Genomic DNA, 19,732 nt, shown 5'->3' on the forward strand with positions numbered 1-19,732 from the left:
TTTGAATTGGTATTTTTTTAAAGTAATAAAATAATAATTAAAAATGTAAGCCAAAAATAAAGTCACACTTACAGGAATTCCCCATAACCATCACTTGAAGGATATCACCAACGCAACTCAATGGAATTTTTACATTCTTTTTCTTCCATAATGTTTAGTTTAAGAATTTATTTATTTTTATTAATGACCTTACGTTATCTTTATATACATTACACCTTCTAGAGTTTTGCTATGCTTTGTTTTATCCAATTTTGTGGGTGCAAAAGTGTGTCTTTCTCTCTACATATGTTGACTGTGCTTTTTCTTTGTCTGCATCTCTTCTCTTACCTGTCTGGTTTCTTTTATTCTGATTATATTATTACTTGTTAGATCCCTTTTGTTTTGTAAGAAGTGACAGAAAGTGAATAAATTCAGATGAGTAAGGATGGGGATAAACTCAGGGAATTTGAAGGATGAAAAATCATAGTCAGAATATATTTTATGAAGGCATCTATTTTCTGAATAAGAATAAGAGGAAATGTATCAGTCCTAGTGAATTTCCTTGATGTCTGAAATTTTATTAATCCCTTCCATATGGTATACATGATTCTCTGTGGACCGGTTAGTAATAACTCTTTTTGGTTTTGCCTTTTCTTCTTTCTTTATTAATTAGTATTGTGTCTTCATTCTTAATATTATTTAATTTGTTCATTTCAAGGGATTAAGATAAGATAAATAAGATAATATAATTTTATGGGTGCAATTTTATTGTACTTTGGTTATAGTCTTTGTATTAATTGCTTATCTGTTGTTGTGATCAAACTCCAAGATGAAGGCAATGTACAGAAGAGAGATATCAAGGATGATGAATCAGAGGTAGCAGTTTGCAAGGGGATAGAACAGCAGTGAGAGGTCTCATATAGAACCACAAGAGGACATAGATAGCACACTGTTGACATTAGAAGGCTTTAAAATGCTCTAAGCCAGTGTCCAGGGACATAGGTATTCCAGTAAGTTCACCTAAGTATACTAATTCAGATAATAATATATTTTTCTTTCTTCCAGTTTTATATTCTCATCAAACACAAGACTTATTTTCACAGGAGAATAGACAAGATTGTATCCAGAAGTTGGTATCAGGAATAGCTGTAAGTAGGGACTTTTAAACCTTCCATTTAGGGATGATTTTGATGTTTGGTGAAGAAAAAAAAAAGAATATGTCATGATTGAAATAATTTCCACTAATCAGCCATCATGGGTTGTACTAAAAATAAAGATCAATAATTTCTACATTATCTTGAAAGAGTTCACATTAGATCACATACAATTGTAGAAGCACTTTATTCAGTAAAAAAAATACAAATAAATTTTAAAACACGTTTTTTTCAACAAAGAATATTGAAAAACCTGAAAACAGACTTACATGTATTCTATTAAACATTCACTAGAATTTTCTCAACAAAATTACATTTTGTTACAAGCTATTCGTGAGATAAAACGCGAGAAGTTTTTCTCAATCAAATGAGACTGAAAATATAGAATTTTCAGACATGAGAAACGTTACACATTTAATGATGTTATTAAAGCCTTTTCTAAGAACTCTTAGAAGAATAGTTTCAAGAATCCTCTTCTTAAAGGGACAAAATCCCCAAAAATCAAATCACAGTATGTCTTTCCTCATTATATAAGTTCATAGAAGAAGTCTGTTTTTCCTAAGAGCCAATACATACATGATGATTGTAAGGATGATTTTGATTGTAACACACCTTCTTTTTGTTTCAGCATGACCAGAAACAAGGGAGGCATTATATAAACAATCAAAATGAAGAGAGACAAAACAATCATATAGAATGTGGAAAGTGCTTCAACAGATATGCATGCCCCACTATACATAAGAGAATTAATTCCAAAGAGAAGGCATGCAAATGTAAAGATTGTGGCAAGTCATTTATCTGTCATGCAAAATTAAAAGCTCACCAGAGAATCCATACTGGTGAAAAACCTTACAGTTGTCAAGAATGTGGCAAGTCCTTTACCCAAATTTCAGATCTTCAAAGACATTACAGAATCCATACTGGTGAGAAACCTTACAGATGTCAAGAATGTGGCAAGTCCTTTACCTGGGTCTCAAATCTTCAGACTCATCACAGAACTCATACTGGTGAGAAACCTTACAGATGTCAAGAATGTGAGAAATCCTTTGCCTGTATCTCAACTCTTCTATCTCATCAAAGAATTCATACTGGTGAGAAACCTTACAGATGTCAAAAATGTGGCAAATCCTTTACGCAGATCTCAACTCTTCTATCTCATCAAAGAATTCATACTGGTGAGAAACCTTACAGATGTCAAAAATGTGGCAAATCCTTTATGCAGATCTCAACTCTTCTATCTCATCAAAGAATTCATTCTGGTGAGAAACCTTACAAATGTAAAGAATGTGGCAAGTCTTTTGCCAGGGCCTCAGATCTTTATAAGCATCAAAGAGTTCATACTGGTGAGAAACCTTACAGATGTCAAGAATGTGGCAAGTCCTTTACCCAGGCCTCAGCTTTTCACACTCATCACAGACTCCATACTGGTGACAAGCCTTACAAATGTAAAGAATGTGACAAGTCCTTTCACACAAATTCAAGTCTTAGAAAGCATCACAAAATGCATGTAATGGGTACATTTCATGAAATTTCTTAGTATACCTCACATTAATTCATTGTACAGATCTTCATGCATTGGCCAACTTATTTCACAGACTCACATCCTTCAATTCATTTTTAAATCTTAGTCAATGCTTAGACAGCTACACAGTTCTTATGAATTTAGAAACATTGTATCCAGATTTGAACTTTATTGTCATCAAACATTTGTTGTAAACAGAATTTATATATCATTGCAAACATGATATTCAAGAATTAATTACTAGGAATAGGTAAATATTTCTCTAGTTGGAGTAAATTGAACAATAACATTTCTTTTTTTTTTATTTTTACAATAACATTTCTTGACTGTAAGTTAAGATAATGTGTGACAAAAACAGCCAATGTCAAACTAGTTCAGATTTTGATGCACATTTAATTTCTTGGCATATGGTTGCTTATGTAATGAGATTATACTTTATATAAACATTATTTTTCTTTGATTTTTGTGATTCTTAAATAAATATTAGCTTGTTTTAAAATTCAAGTCTTTTAACTTGTGTCTTTGCAACAAAACAGTGAAACATTTGTCCCAATTTTTATTGCATTTTTTTTCTGATAGTCTATGAACACTTCCTTGGAAGAGCTGGTAGGACAGAGAATGACACACTACATGGATTACCTTAAACTTTTATAATTGTGGTACAAATCAGTGTGAGGTAGATGGAAGATGTCAATGGGCATGAAAAACTGGACAAGGAAAAGCTACAAGGCAACAACATCAAAGATCTGTAGTCATTTAGGAAAGCAAGGAGTGGGAGAGGTGGCCTTCTCCAGAGAGAAACACATAAACTGATTTTCCAGTAAGCAATGGATAACATGCTTGAAAATATATAGAATTATAACATTTTATGGATTGGTCTTCTTGTAATTAGGAACATATGTATATAAAAATTTATGCACCAATATGGCAATGCATGAATAAAGGACATATACTTGAAAGAGAACAGATTGTGGTATTAGTAGAGTTGGTTATAGGATATCATAAGTACAAAATTAATCTTATTATTCTGTACATTTTAATTATATAAAATAAGTAATGTGTTTGTATACACCCCGTTGTGTCCCTGTTATACGCCCCATCTAAAATATTTGCCCTCACAATTCTGCAAAATTTTTCATCCTCTTTTCATATTTTTTCTAGATTCCATTTATGAGAGAAGACATGTGTTATTTGTATTTTGGAGAGTTGTCTATTTCTTTGACTTAATGATAACATAGTTGCAACAATTTCATTGAGACATATATAATTTTTCTATAATTTTATTCATTGATTATCTTGCATTATTTATGCATATTACATTTTCTTTATCCATATATTTAGATATATTGGTGGTTATCTAAGCTCATTCCCTGAATCATCTGTTATATGAAGTGCAGTGATAATAATTACACACAAACTCATGTATATGTGATTCAGCATCGTGAACTCACTTTGATAAGTATGCATATCCAGGAGTGATTCAGCTGGTATGTCTATGGTAAATTATCAGTCATATCTATCATCATAGCATCCACAGTACCTGGGATGTCTTATTTGACAGTGACCATAGCACATGTGTTCTTTTTTCCCACTTCCTTTGCAGTATTTAGAAAAATTTAGAGTTGACAAAAAATGTAATCACTAAAAAGGCACTCAAAGCTGGAATTATGGAACACTCCAAATTTTATTTCACTTTGTGAGAAATGAGTCTGGGACCCAAGAAAATGACCACAAAAAATAGAGGACTTGAGCCAGCTTATAAGTTCTATTGAAAATGTATTGTAATGCAAGTGGTTGCCATGACTTACCTTGAGTGGTCAGAGCTTGATCTCATATTACTACATGCCTGGGTACCTCAACGTGGTCCACTTGGTAAGCAGAAAGTACTTGTGAGTAACTCGGGTAACTTTGCACACATATTTGTATTTCATATGTATGTTGGCATTTGAGTTACTGTCTTAGATATGCTGATTATGAAAAATTGTTGTCAGCATGCAAACAATAAAACTCTGTTCTTTATCATCTACCATACACAAACTGCACAAAAAGTGTCATGGATATCAAAATGAGACCTGATACCCTACAAATTCCAAAGGGCACAGTAGAGAAAATCCTCCAACTTTTAAGCACAGGTAAGGGGATTCTGAATAGGACTCTTGTCCAATAGTCCATGAGACCAAAAATCAAGTAATAGGAGCTTATGAAATTAAAACTTTTTATTTCAGCATAAGAAAATATCATTTACATGGGGCATACAGAATATGAGAAAGTCACTGGTGCAATGGTGATGTGAGAGTTACTGTATATTTCACTTCCTGCTGATCTGGTGAGGCCTGTACTCTAGGTAGGAATCAGTACCTGGTCCTGTGTCCATGGTCAAAAGACCATGGAAAAATGAGGCATATATTCCTTTAAGATGATGCTACTGTTGTTACTTTGTGTGACAAGAGTAACGTCTTTGTAAATATTTCCATTTCGATGGATAGATGTCTTCAGCTGTCAGCCTTCGTCAGAGGTTCTTCTTTATGGAGTTCACAGCAGCAAATGCGCAGCCTCATAATTTCATAATGTTGGAATGCCCCTGAATGCTCATTCCTAAATGGGACCTGTAGAGCAACCATTCCCCCTAGACACAGGGGACGTCATGGAAGTGGGTCCTGAATGTCGTGCATGAGGGTGAGGAGGACTGCTGTGACATGCTGTCTTTGGGCATGACCCAGCCACTGCTCACTCACAAGAACTGTGATCACCTGCAGCTTCAGGTGACCATGTTCAGAACTGACCATTAACCTATCTGTCGTGAACCACACAGCTGGAGGAGACAGTCTGCTGGTGGAAGAAAAAGCCTCCTAAGCTTTTGTCTCAGTACAGAAAATAAAAAGAAAGCTCAAAGATGACCATTTGTATTACTTATCAGTTCTCCATTTCTTTGTCTCCCAGGGAAGACTGTCATTCCTATTCCCTCAAATTAATGAGTTTATTGAGATTAATACAGGAATATATGTACAGGATTGCTTACAGGAGTATGAATAACTCATATCTGTAGTATCAGAATGGGGGACTCAGGAAAACTAGAACCATGAACATGTCTGCATGACTTTTTTGCAACTGACTGAGACAGAGGTTCTTATTTCTTCAGTTCTCCGTACTTACCACATAAGTAAGTTTGAGGGCAGAAGGTCCTTACTAATCATTTAGCTCCAGCCTTCCCAGCCATGGTTTAAATGCTAAGTCTTATGAACTTCCTTTCTCTTTCCGTAGAACTTTGTGAGGCTTAAGGAAATTCTCCTACTTAGGGAACAACACACCTGTTGTAAATCCCATATCAAACAGTGAGTGTGGAAAGCATACATTCTCGCTATGAAGAATGATTGGTTTACATTTTGGACTGTACAGCTGCATGCATATATTTATATGCATGTAACCACAATGAATGAAAAGAGAGGTCATAAATGAGAAACAGAGCAAGGGAGAGTGTAGGAAGGGTTTGCAAGGATGAAAGGGAAGAGGAAAAATGCAAGTATAATCTCAAAAATAACAGACACTATTTATGTCAAAACGGGAAAATTGTGATCCTTTTGGCCCTGGATCATTGGGCTACCAGCGGCCCTTTTTAGTTGCTGAGGAATCCCATCAGGACAGGTGAGTGTGTGCTATCCAGGGGCGGACTGTCCCGGAAGAGAGCACAAACCCCCCTCCCCCAGCTCCTTCTGCAGGGCTGTCTTTCTTTTGCATGACCCAGCCCCCCCAGCACCCCTCCCCAACCCTGCCCTGCTGTATGCTAGGACCAGTGCTCAAGAACAGTTTTAAGCTCCTACACTAGGGCTACCCACCCAGAGTGGTGAGTGCCTGCCTACCGGGCAGGCCTCAGGGTCCCCTGTAAGGGAGCCCCGGGCACCTTCAGCTCCAGCGCCAGGCTTCCTGTGCGCACCTGGATACCCCCCCCCCCTTGCTCCATTCATCCTTTTGGCCCTGGATCATTGGGCTACCGGTGGCCCTGTTTAGTTGCTGAGGAATCCCATCTGGACGGGAATGGTTCCTGCTTCTACAGTGAAGAGATATACCCAGAGAGTCAATCACAGCAAAGACTGGACCAAGACACCAGGCCTCTCCTGGCTCCATTTGAAGGAAGAGATGGGAAGGCGCCAATGCAAGAATTACTCCAACAACCTGAAAGGCAACATGACACCACCAGAATTCAGGGACCCAGAAATAAGAAGAATCGTACACCCTACTCCAGAAGAAATAGAAGAAATCGACTCAAAAGTGAACTATATGAAAATAATAGAGGACCTTAAACAGGAGGTGAAAAACTGCCATAAACAATTAGAGATTACAAACAAAAAGGTAGAGGAAATGAATAAATTGCTCAAAGACACGCAAGAAAACCAAGAGAAACAAGAAAAAGCAATCAAACAGGTTAGGGAAGCGGTTCAAGACTTGAAGAATGAAATGGAAGCAATGAAGAAAGCACAAACCGAGGGAAGAATGGAGATGGAAAATCTGGGTAAACGAACAGGAACTACAGAGACAAGTACTAACAACAGATTACAAGAGATAGAAGAGAGAATGTCAGACATTGAAGATACCATAGAGAAAATAAACACACTGATCAAAGAAAACAGCAAAACCAACAAATTCTCATCACAAAACATTCAGGAAATCTGGGACACAATAAAAAGACCAAACCTAAGAATAATTGGAGTAGAAGAAGGAGAAGAAGGGCAGCTCAACGGTCCAGGAAATATACTTAATAAAATTATAGAAGAAAACTTTCCCAACCTGAAGACAGATGTACCTATGAAGGTTCAAGAAGCATACAGAACACCAAATAGGCTGGATCAAAAAAAAAAACATCCCCTTGCCATATAAAAATCAAAACACAAAATATATAGAATAAAGAAAGAATATGAAGAGCCGCAAAGGAAAAAGGCCAAGTTATTTATCAAGGTAAACCTATCAGACTTACACCTGACTTCTCTATGGAAACCATGAAAGCCAGAAGGTCCTGGATAGATGTACTGCAAAAACTAAGAGATCATGGATGCAAGCCCAGACTACTATATCCAGCCAAGCTTTCGTTCACTATAAATGGAGAAAACAAAATTTTCCAGGATAAAAACAAATTTAAACAATACGTAGCCACAAATCCAGGCTTACAGAAAATAATAGAAGGAAAATCACTAACCAAGGAGTCCAACAATGACCACAATAACTCAGTCATCTAGAGACCCTTCACTGGCGCAACTCAAAGAAGGGAAACACACAAACCCTACTACTAAAAAAGTGACCAGAGTTAACAACCACTGGTCATAAATATCACTTAATGTCAATGGGCTCAACTCACCTATAAAAAGGCACAGGCTAAGAGATTGGATACGAAAACAGGATCCAACATTCTGCTGTTTACAAGAAACACACCTCAACCACAAAGACAGGCACCTACTCAGAGTAAAGGGCTGGGAAAAGGCTTATCAAGCAAATGGACCTAAGAAACAAGCAGGTGTGGCCATACTAATTTCTAACAAAGTTGACTTCAAACTTAAATCAATCAGAAGAGATGGAGAGGGACATTTTATACTCATAACAGGAACAATTCATCAGGATGAAGTCTCAATCCTGAATATCTATGCCCCTAATATAAAAGCACCCACGTACATAAAAGAAACATTACTAAAACTCAAGGCAGCCATCAAACCGCACACACTAATAGTAGGAGACGTCAACACACCTCTCTCACCAATGGACAGATCCATCAGACAGAAACCTAACAGAGAAATTAGAGAATTAATGGAGGTAATGAAGGAAATAGACTTAACAGACATCTATAGATTATTCCACCCAAGGAGGAAAGAATATATCTTCTTCTCTGCAGCTCATGGAACCTTCTTGAAAATTGACCACATAGTCGGTAGCAAAGCTAACTTGCACAGTTACAAAAAAATATTAGTAACCACCTGTGTCTTATCAGGTCACCATGGATTGAAGTTAGAATTCAACAACAATGCTACCCCCAGAAAGCCTACAAACTCATGGAAACTGAACAGTCAACTACTGAACCATAACTGGAATAAGGAAGAAATAAAGAAAGAAATTAAAGTCTTCCTTGAATTCAATGAAAATAAAGAAACAGCATACTCGAACTTATGGGACACTATGAGAGCAGTGCTAAGAGGAAAGTTCATAGCACTAAGTGCCCACTTAAAGAAAACAGAGAAAGCACATATTGGAGACTTAACAGCCCACCTGAAAGCTCTAGAAAAAAAGAAGCAGACTCACCTAGGAGGAGTAGAAGACTGGAAATATTCAAACTGAGGGCTGAAATCAATAAAATAGAAACACAGAAAACAATCCAAAGAATCAATGAAGCAAAAAGCTGGTTCCTGGAGAAAATCAACAAGATTGATAAACCCCTATCCAAACTAATCAAACGGCAGAGAGAGAATACGCAAATTAATAAGATCAGAAATGAAAAGGGAGACATAACCACAGACACAGAGGAAATTCAGAGAATCATTAGATCTTACTACAAAAGCCTGTATACCACAAAACTGGAAAATGTAAAAGAAATGGACACTTTTTTAGATTAATACCATATACCAAAGTTAAACCAGGACCAGGTGAACAATCTAAACAGACCTGTTGGTCGCGAAGAATTAGAAGCCGTTATCAAAAACCTCTCTACCAAAAAAAAGCCCAGGACCAGATGGTTTCAATGCGGAATTCTACCAGAACTTCCAAGAAGACCTAATACCTATACTCCTTAATGTATTCCATAATATAGAAACATAAGGGTCATTACCAAATTCCTTTTATGAAGCTACAGTCACTCTGATACCACAACCACACAAAGACTCAACCACTAAAGAGAATTTTTTTTTATTTTTTTTATTTTTTTTTAATTTATTTATTTATTAAAGATTTCTGTCTCTTCCCAGACACCGCCTCCCATTTCCCTCCCCCTCCCCTAATTAAGTCCCCCCCCTCAGCCTGAAAAGCAATCAGGGTTCCCTATCCTGTGGGAAGTCCAAGGAACACCCCACCTCCATCCAGGTCTAGTAAGTTGAGCCACTAAAGAGAATTACAGGCCAATCTCACTCAAGAACATCGACGCAAAAATCCTCAACAAAATACTGGCATACCGAATCCAAGAACACATCCGAAAAATTATCCATTATGATCAAGAAGGCTTCAATCCTGAGAGGCAGGGCTGGTTCAACATACGAAAATCTATCAATGTAATCCAGCATATAAATAAACTGAAAGAAAAAAACCATATGATCATTTCATTAGATGCTGAAAAAGCATTTGACAAAATTCAACATCCCTTTATGTTAAAAGTCTTGGAGAGATTACGGATACAAGGGTCATACCTAAATATAATAAAAGCTAGATACGGCAAGCCGACAGCTAACATCAAATTAAACGGAGAGAAACTCAAAGCCATCCCGCTAAACTCAGAAACACGACAAGGCTGTCCACTCTCTCCATACCTCTTCAATATAGTGCTTGAAGTTCTAGCAATAGCAATAAGACAACATAAGGGGATCAAGGGGATTCGAATTGGAAAGGAAGAAGTTAAACTTTCGTTATTCACAGATGATATGATAGTGTACTTAAGCGACCCCCAAAACTCCACCAAAGAACTTTTACAGCTGATAAACAGCTTTAGTAATGTGGCAGGATACAAGATAAACTCCAAAAAATCAGTCGCCCTCTTATACACAAAGGATATGGAAGCAGAGAGGGAAATAAGAGAAGCTTCACCATTCACGATAGCTACAAACAGCATAAAATATCATGGGGTAAATCTAGCCAAGGATGTGAAAGATCTATTTGACAAGAACGATAAGGCATTGAAGAAAGAAACTGAAGAGGATACCAAAAAATGGATGGACCTCCCTTGCTCTTGGATTGGGATGATCAACATAGTAAAAATGGCAATTCTAACAAAGGCAATTTATAGATTCAATGCAATCCCCATCAAGATCCCATCAAAATTCTTCACAGATCTGGAGAGGACAATAATCAACTTTATATGGAAAACAAAAAACCCAGGATAGCCAAAATAATCCTATACAATAAAGGATCTTCTGGAGGCATTACCATCCCTGACTTCAAACTCTATTACAGAGCTACAGTAATGAAAACAGTATGGTACTGGCATTAAAACAGAGAAGTCGACAATGGAATCATATAGAAGACCGGGATTTTAACCCACAAACCTATGAACACCTCATTTTTGATAAAGGAGCTAAAAGTATACAATGGAAGAAAGAAAGCATCTTCAACAAATGGTGCTGGCACAACTGGATGTCAACCTGTAGAAGAATGAAAATAGACCCTTATCTATCACCATGCACAAATCTCAAGTCCAAAAGGATTAAAGACCTCAATATCAGCCCGAACACACTGAACCTGATAGAAGAGAAAGTGGGAAATACCCTACAACAGATGGGCACAGGAGATCGCTTCCTATGTGTAACCACAGAAGCACAGACATTAAGGGCAACATTGAATAAATGGGACCTACTGAAACTGAGAAGCTTCTGTAAAGCAAAGGACACTGTCACTAAGACACAAAGGCAACCTACTGACTGGGAGAAGATCTTCACCAACCCCGCAACAGACAAAGGTCTGATCTCCAAAATATATAGAGAACTCGAGAAACTAGACTTTAAAATGCTAATTAACCCAATTAAAAAATGGGGCACTGAACTGAACAGAGAATTCTCAACAGAAGAATTTCAAATGGCCAAAAGACACTTAAGGTCATGCTCAACTTCCTTAGCAATCAGGGAAATGCAAATCAAAACAACTTTGAGATATCATCTTACACCTGTCAGAATGGTTAAAGTCAAAAACACCAAGGATAGCCTTTGCTGGAGAGGCTGTGGAGGAAGGGGTACCCTCATCCATTGCTGGTGGGAATGCAATCTTGTGCAACCACTGTGGAAGTCAGTGTTTCGGTTTCTCAGGAAATTCGGGATCAACCTACCCCTGGACCCAGCAATACCACTCTTGGGAATATACCCAAGAGATGCCCTATCATATGACAAAAGCATTTGTTCAACTATGTTCATAGCAGTATTATTTGTAATAGCCAGAACCTGGAAACAACCTAGATGCCCTTCAATGGAAAAATGGATGAAGAAAGTATGGAATATATACACGCTAGAGTACTACGCTGCAGTAAATAACAATGACTTCTCGAATTATGCATGCAAATGGATGGAAATAGAAAACACTATCCTGAGTTAGGTAACCCAGACCCAAAAAGATGAACATGGAATGTACTCACTCAAAATTGGTTTCTAGCCATAAATAAGGGTCACGGAGTCTACAATAGGTGAATCTAAAGAAGCTAAGTAAGAAGGTGAACCCAAGGAAAAACATATAGTTATCCTCTTGGCTAAGGGAAGTAGACAAAATTGCCGGGGAGAAAACTGGGATCTTAGGGGTGGGGTGGGATGGGGGTAAAGGGAGATGGGGAGAGAAAAGTTAGAAGGGAAGGAGGGGGGTCCTTGGGGAAACAGGAGGATTGGGATAAAGGAAGGTCGAACAGGGGAGCACGGAACCACAATTCTTAGTTAAGGGAGCCACTTTAGGGTTGGCAAGAGACCTGACCCTAGAGGGGCTCCCAGGTGCCCAAGCCGAAGTCCCCAGTTAGTTCCTTGGGCAGCTGAGGATAGGGAACCTGAAATGACCCTATCCTAGAGCAATACTGACGAATATCTTGCATATCATCATAGATCCTTCATCTGGTGATGGATGGAGATAGAGACAGAGACCCACACAGGAGCACTGGACTGAGCTCCCAAGGTCCCAAGGAGGAGCAGAAGGAGGGAGAACATGAGCAAAGAATTCGGGACCACGAGGGATGCACCCACCCACTGAGACAGTGGAGCTGATCTATTGGGAGCTCACCAAGTCCAGCTGGACTGTGACTGAAAAAGCATGGGATAAAACTGGACTCTCTGAGCATGGCAAACAATGAGGGCTGATGAGACACCAAGGACAATGGCACGGGGTTTTGATCCTACGTAGTGTGATGGCTTTGTGGGAGCCTAGCCAGTTTGGATGTTCACCTTCCTAGATATGGACGGATGGGGCAGGACCTAGGACTTACCACAGGGCAGAAAACCCTGACTGCTCTTTGGACTGGAGAGGGAGGGGGAAAGGAATGTGGGGAGGGGGAGAAGGGTGGGAGGAGGGGGAAAAGGGTGGGAGGAGGGGGAGGGAAATGGGAGGCTGGGAGGAGGTGGAAACTTTTTTTTTCTCCTTTTCTCAATAAAAAAAAAATAAAAAAAAGAAAAAGGGAAAATTGTTACACAATACTTCACCCTTTCCTTAAAATGTTAGTTGGTTCCACAAGAGCGCAGTCTACCATGGAGCTCTGCAAAGACACTAAAGCTGCACACCAGTCCTGAAGTCCCTGGTGGAGCAAACTTTATTGTTAACCTCCTCTGTAAGCACAGCTCCATCATGCTCAGTGACTCAGCCATACAGCACTGCTTTTCTCATACATAGTTTTTCAGCAAAACCTAGCATTCATCATCTTCCAGTCCATGATATTTATGAGACCTCTGCGTGTGATAACCAAGCATTGTGGTGCTTCCTTTGAGCCAGTCCATCAGAAATGATTCATGAATATTGCATTAAATTATGTACCTTTTTGTCAATGAGGTTTAAGTGTTTGACCTTCATTCCCACTTCTACAGCAGTCAGATTAATCCCACCTGTTCTCATAGCCTACACTCTCATGTGTAAAGCTTTAGCAGAATGTTTCTTTGATTTTTTTGAAAGTCTTCAGCAGTGGAGAGACAGAATACTCCCTGACTAAGACAGTCTCTTTGCAGGCCATCATAAGAGTCAAAGGCAAGTTTTTGCATGGATTTTTCTTTTTCCCTGTATAAAAGGTTGATCCTAAGTGGCATCTTCTATCACTTTTATTCCAAACAGGCAATTTTATTGTAATTATATACAAGTGTACTGAATTGTGTCCTAAGGAAATTTAATGGATACTGCAGTTTCACATATGATCCTGATTTATCCTGTTTTATCTTCCATAAATCTTCTGATTTATAATAAGTCTATATTCTAGCTCTGTTCACATCTTTCCATTTCCATTTAGAAAACTCTACAGATTTTACCTCTGGACAAAATTTACTTTTTGTGAGAAAAAGTTTTTGTGACCTTCATGGCAGAGAAGCAATAAAAACTGAATATACCAATTCATTGAATTCATTGAATTCATTATATTTTATTATGTTTTCATATAAAGAAACAGAATAAAACAATGTGTTTGTAAAGTTGTTAGATTTTGCTCTTTTCTTTTAAGTATAACTTACTTTTTTATCCAAGACCCTTTTCACAATATTTTTAGTGTCATGGAGTCAGAGATTTAAGGAATGTTACATTTAAGCAAGTGTTGGAGAAGATATTATTACCAATATTTTGTGTGGGAAAACATGGAGAATAAAACCCAGACAGATGGATGGATAGATGAAGATAGATAGGAGATAGGTAGGTAGGTAGATAGATGATAGATGATAGATAGATAGATAGATAGATAGATAGATAGATAGATAGATAGAGTATATACAGTTATTACATTTTAGTGTTTCCACTGGACTCCTTTGTCCCATACAGCTCAGAAAACTAGTTATGGGTGAAGAACTCAGAATTTTTCTTCCAGCATCTGTAGCCCCTTTAATCTGGGCCATTTATCCCAGAAATAGCCCTCACATTTAATTCCATCCAATTGTTTCTCAGTGGTCCTGCTTTTAATTAATACTGATATGTGAGGTTAGGTGGAAGAAATACTGGACATTCAGACAGCCCTGGCATTTTATGCCCCTCAAATGCTCTCTAAAGAAAGTCTCTAAGTTGTGCATAGAACTCTAGAAAAGAAGCAAGGAACCCTAAATACAGCAGATAATACAGAAAGGATTGACAAAACAGGATGAATTCTAGCATGGTGATACAGGTTATTGTAATATAGGAGCAAGCGATTCTGGTCCAGAAATATGTAACATGCTAGATATTCTGAAAATAAAAGGTAGATCAATTTTTTTCCCAGAACTGAGGACCAAACCCAAGGTCTTCTGCTTGCTATGCAAGCACTCTCTGACTGAGCTAAATCCCAAACCCCTAACTTTAATGGACATATTTTAGAGAAAAGTAAGAAGGAAACAGAGGATTTAAGACTTATAGTGGTTCCTACCTATATCTGATGCCATCTTACAGACTTTCCTAGAATGTATTGAACTGATCTTGTTTGTGTTTGGGGGATATCATTGTGTAGAGAGGGGTTTCTAGCCCTGAAATCACCAATCCAAAGACATCCCATTGAATGCTTAGCTTATAATCCTATCAAGAAGAAGGAGATGCAGCAAGTTGATGAGATGAAATGTAGAGGTACCTGCAATTGAAAGGTTCAGATGAGGTGGTTCACTCCAGATTGTTAATCAAGAAAAGTCAGAATAGTGCTGGAGAGATGGCTCAGAGGTTGAGAGCATTGCCTGCTCTTCCAGAGGTCCTGAGTTCAATTCCCAGCAACCACATGGTGGCTCACAACCATCTGTAATGGGGTCTGGTGCCCTCTTCTGGCCTGCAGGCATACACACAGACAGAATATTGTGTACATAATAAATAAATAATTTTTAAAAAAAGAAAAAGGAAAAGTCAGAATAAGGAAAATTAAATATAGGAGGGACCCTGACAATATGTGAGGAAAGCCTCTATTTGTTAATGCTTTAATGATTGTAATTACATATCATCATGGGAATAGAAGAAATAGTACAATGGGGATCCTTCTTTGAGAAATCAAGCACACACTGTGTATGATATTTTTACAGGGTGGTAATATTTATTTTATAACAATTTTATAGGTTATAATCCATGGTCACTCAGGAGGAGGGATGAGCAAGATGGTGTAAATGACATCATATATTCCTTCAAGTATGTCCCCATGATCTGTTTCCACCAATTAGATCATCATCAACGTTGTTTTTATTTTTTATTACATTTTTTTTACAATATTGTAGGTGAAATTTTATTTTAGGATCAAAAAAATGGCATGGAGACATTAGTTATGAAAGCTCTGTCAATAGCTTAGGCTTGTTTCTCACTAATTATTGTAATTTAATTAAATCATTTCTATTGATTTACATTCTGCTTCATGGCTTTATTTTCTTTATTTTTTTATTGAGAAAAGAAGAAAAAAAACATAAACAAAAAACAAGTTTCCACCTCCTCCCAGCCTCCCATTTCCCTCCCCCTCCTCCCACCCTTCTACCCCTCCCCCCACTCCTCTCCCCCTCCCACTCCAGTCCACAGAGCAGTTCGGGTTCCCTGCCCTGTGGTAAGTCCTAGGTCCCCCCCCCTCCATCCATATCTAGGAAGGTGAACATCCAAACTGGCTAGGCTCCCACAAAGCCAGCACATTAAGTAGGATCAAAACCCCCTGCCATTGTCCTTGGTGTCTCATCAGCCCTCATTGTTCACCATGTTCAGAGAGTCGGGTTTTATCCCATGCTTTTTCAGTCACAGTCCAGCTGGCCTTGGTGAGCTCCGAGTAGATCAGCTCCACTGTCTCAGTGGGTGGGGGCACGCCTCGTGGTCCCGACTTCTTTGCTCATGTTCTCCCTCCTTCTGCTCCTCCTTGGGACCTTGGGAGCTCAGTCCAGTGCTCCTGTGTGGTTCTCTGTCTCTATCTCCATCCATCACGAGATGAAGGTTCTATGATGATATGCAAGATATTCGTCAGTATTGCTCAAGGATAGGGTTATTTCAGGTTCCCAATCCTCAGTTGCCCATGGAACTAACTGGGAACCTCATCTTGGGCACTTGGGAGCCCCTCTAGGGTCAAGTCTCTTGCCCACCCTAAAGTGGCTCCCTTAACTAAAAATTGTGGTTCCGTGCTCCCCTATCCACCTTTCCTTTATCCCAATTCTCCTGTTTCCCCAAGTCCCCCCTCCTTCCCTTCTACCTTTTCTCTCCCCATCTCCCCTTACCCCCAGCCCACCCCACCCCCAAGATCCCAATTTTCTCCCCGGCAATTTGGTCTACTTCCCTTAGCCAAGAAGATAACTATATGTTTTTCCTTGGGTTCACCTTCTTACTTAGCTTCTTTAGGTTCACCTATTGTAGACTCCGTGACCCTTATTTATGGCTAGAAACCAATTATGAGTGAGTACATCCCATGTTCATATTTTTGGGTCTGGGATACTTCACTCAGGATAGTGTTTTCTATTTCCATCCATTTGCATGCAAAATTCGAGAAGTCATTGTTATTTACTGCAGCGTAGTACTCTAATGTGTATATATTCCATACTTTCTTCATCCATTCTTCCATTGAAGGGCATCTAGGTTGTTTCCAGGTCCTGGCTATTACAAATAATACTGCTATGAATATAGTTGAACAAATGCTTTTGTCATATGATAGGGCATCTCTTGGGTATATTCCCAAGAGTGGTATTGCTGGGTCCAGGGGTAGGTTGATCCCGAATTTCCTGAGAAACCGAAACACTGACTTCCACAGTGGTTGCACAAGATTGAATTCCCACCAGCAATGGATGAGGGTACCCCTTCCTCCTCAGCCTCTCCAGCAAAGGCTATCCTTGGTGTTTTTGACTTTAGCCATTCTGACAGTTGTAAGGTGATATCTCAAAGTTGTTTTGATTTGCATTTCACTGATTGCTAAGGAGGTTGAGCATGACCTTAAGTGTCTTTTGGCCATTTGAACTTCTTCTGTTGAGAATTCTCTGTTCAGTTCAGTGCCCCATTTTTTAATTGGGTTAATTAGCATTTTAAAGTCTAGTTTCTTGAGTTCTCTATATATTTTGGAGATCAGACCTTTGTCTGTTGCAGGGTTGGTGAAGATCTTCTCCCAGTCAGTAGGTTGCCTTTGTGTCTTAGTGACAGTGTCCTTTGCTTTACAGAAGCTTCTCAGTTTCAGTAGGTCCCATTAATTCAGTGTTGCCCTTAATGTCTGTGCTGGTGGGGATATACATAGAAAGCAATCTCCTGTGCCCATCTGTTGTAGGGTATTTCCCACTTCCTCTTCTATCAGGTTCAGTGTGTTCGGGCTGATATTGAGGTCTTTAATCCATTTGGACTTGAGTTTTATGCATGGTGAGAGATATGGGTCTATTTTCATTCTTCTACAGGTTGACATCCAGTTGTGCCAGCACCATTTGTTGAAGATGCTTTCTTTCTTCCATTGTATACTTTTAGCTCCTTTATCGAAAATCAGGTGTTCATAGGTTTGTGGGTTAAAATCCGGGTCTTCTATAGGATACCATTGGTCGACTTCTCTGTTTTTATGCCAATACCACACTGTTTTCATTACTGTAGCTCTGTAATAGAGTTTGAAGTCAGGGATGGTAATGCCTCCAGAAGATCCTTTATTGTATAGGATTGTTTTGGCTATCCTGGGTTTTTTGTTTTTCCATATAAAGTTGATTATTGTCCTCTCCAGATCTGTGAAGAATTTTGATGGGATCTTGATGGGGATTGCATTGAATCTATAAATTGCCTTTGTTAGAATTGCCATTTTTACTATGTTGATCATCCCAATCCACGAGCAAGGGAGATCCTTCCATTTTCCGGTATCCTCTTCAATTTCTTTCTTCAATGCCTTATCGTTCTTGTCAAATAGATCTTTCACATCCTTGGTTAGAGTTACCCCAAGATATTTTATGCTGTTTGTGGCTATCATGAAAGGTGAAGCTTCTCTGATTTCCCTCTCCGCTTCCATATCCTTTGTGTATAAGAAGGCGACTGATTTTTTGGAGTTGATCTTGTATCCTGCCACATTACAAAAGCTGTTTATCAGCTGTAAAAGTTCTTTGGTGGAGTTTTGGGGGTCGCTTAAGTACACTATCATATCATCTGTGAATAACGAAAGTTTAACTTCTTCCTTTCCAATTCGAATCCCCTTGATCCCCTTATGTTGTCTTATTGCTATTGCTAGAACTTCAAGCACTATATTGAATAGGTATGGAGAGAGTGGACAGCCTTGTCGTGTTTCTGAGTTTAGCGGGATGGCTTTGAGTTTCTCTCCGTTTAATTTGATGTTAGCTGTCGGCTTGCCGTATCTAGCTTTTATTATATTTAGGTATGACCCTTGTATCCCTAATCTCTCCAAGACTTTTAACATAAATGGATGTTGAATTTTGTCGAATGCTTTTTCAGCATCTAATGAGATGATCATATGGTTATTTTCTTTCAGTTTATTTATATGCTGGATTACATTGATAGATTTTCGTATGTTGAACCAGCCGAGCATCTCTGGGATGAAGACTACTTGATCATAATGGATAATTTTTCAGATGTGTTCTTGGATTCGGTTTGCCAGTATTTTGTTGAGTATTTTTGCGTCGATGTTCATGAGTGAGATTGGCCTGTAATTCTTTTCCTGGTTGAGTCTTTGTGTGGTTGTGGTATCAGAGTGACTGTAGCTTCATAAAAGGAATTTGGTAATGACCCTTATGTTTCTAAACTGTGGAATACATTAAGGAGTATAGGTATTAGCTCTTCTTGGAAGTTCTGGTAGAATTCAGCATTGAAACCATCTGGTCCTGGGCTTTTTTTGGTAGGGAGGTTTTTGATAACAGCTTCTAATTCTTCGCGACTAACAGGTCTGTTTAGATTGTTCACCTGGTCCTGGTTTAACTTTGGTATATGGTATTAATCTAAAAAAGTGTCCATTTCTTTTACATTTTCCAGTTTTGTGGTATACAGGCTTTTGTAGTAAGATCTAATGATTCTCTGAATTTCCTCTGTGTCTGTGGTTATGTCTCCCTTTTCATTTCTGATCTTATTAATTTGTGTATTCTCTCTCTGCCGTTTGATTAGTTTGGATAGGGGTTTATCAGTCTTGTTGATTTTCTCCAGGAACCAGCTTTTTGCTTCATTGATTCTTTGGATTGTTTTCTGTGTTTCTATTTTGTTGATTTCAGCCCTCAGTTTGATTATTTCCAGTCTTCTACTCCTCCTAAGTGAGTCTGCTTCTTTTTTTTTCTAGAGGTTTCAGGTGGGCTGTTAAGTCTCCAATATGTACTTTCTCTGT

The 19,732-nt window shown here is 38.5% G+C and overlaps 1 protein-coding gene across 1 annotated transcript in view; it reads left to right on the plus strand.

Annotated features, from left to right (window-relative positions):
• LOC121464659 (zinc finger protein 208-like) overlaps positions 1-19,732 on the plus strand; it is a 241,534-nt gene that overhangs the window by 186,836 nt on the left and 34,966 nt on the right. The window contains 2 exon segments of the mRNA XM_041677684.1: positions 1,876-2,647; positions 16,836-16,848. Of these exon segments, the coding sequence (XP_041533618.1) occupies positions 1,876-2,647; positions 16,836-16,848 (785 nt within the window).

The sequence above is a fragment of the Microtus oregoni genome, unplaced genomic scaffold (assembly GCF_018167655.1).
Source record: "Microtus oregoni isolate MIOR12 unplaced genomic scaffold, Mior012 000029F_ref0000214, whole genome shotgun sequence".
Taxonomy (NCBI): domain Eukaryota; kingdom Metazoa; phylum Chordata; class Mammalia; order Rodentia; family Cricetidae; genus Microtus; species Microtus oregoni.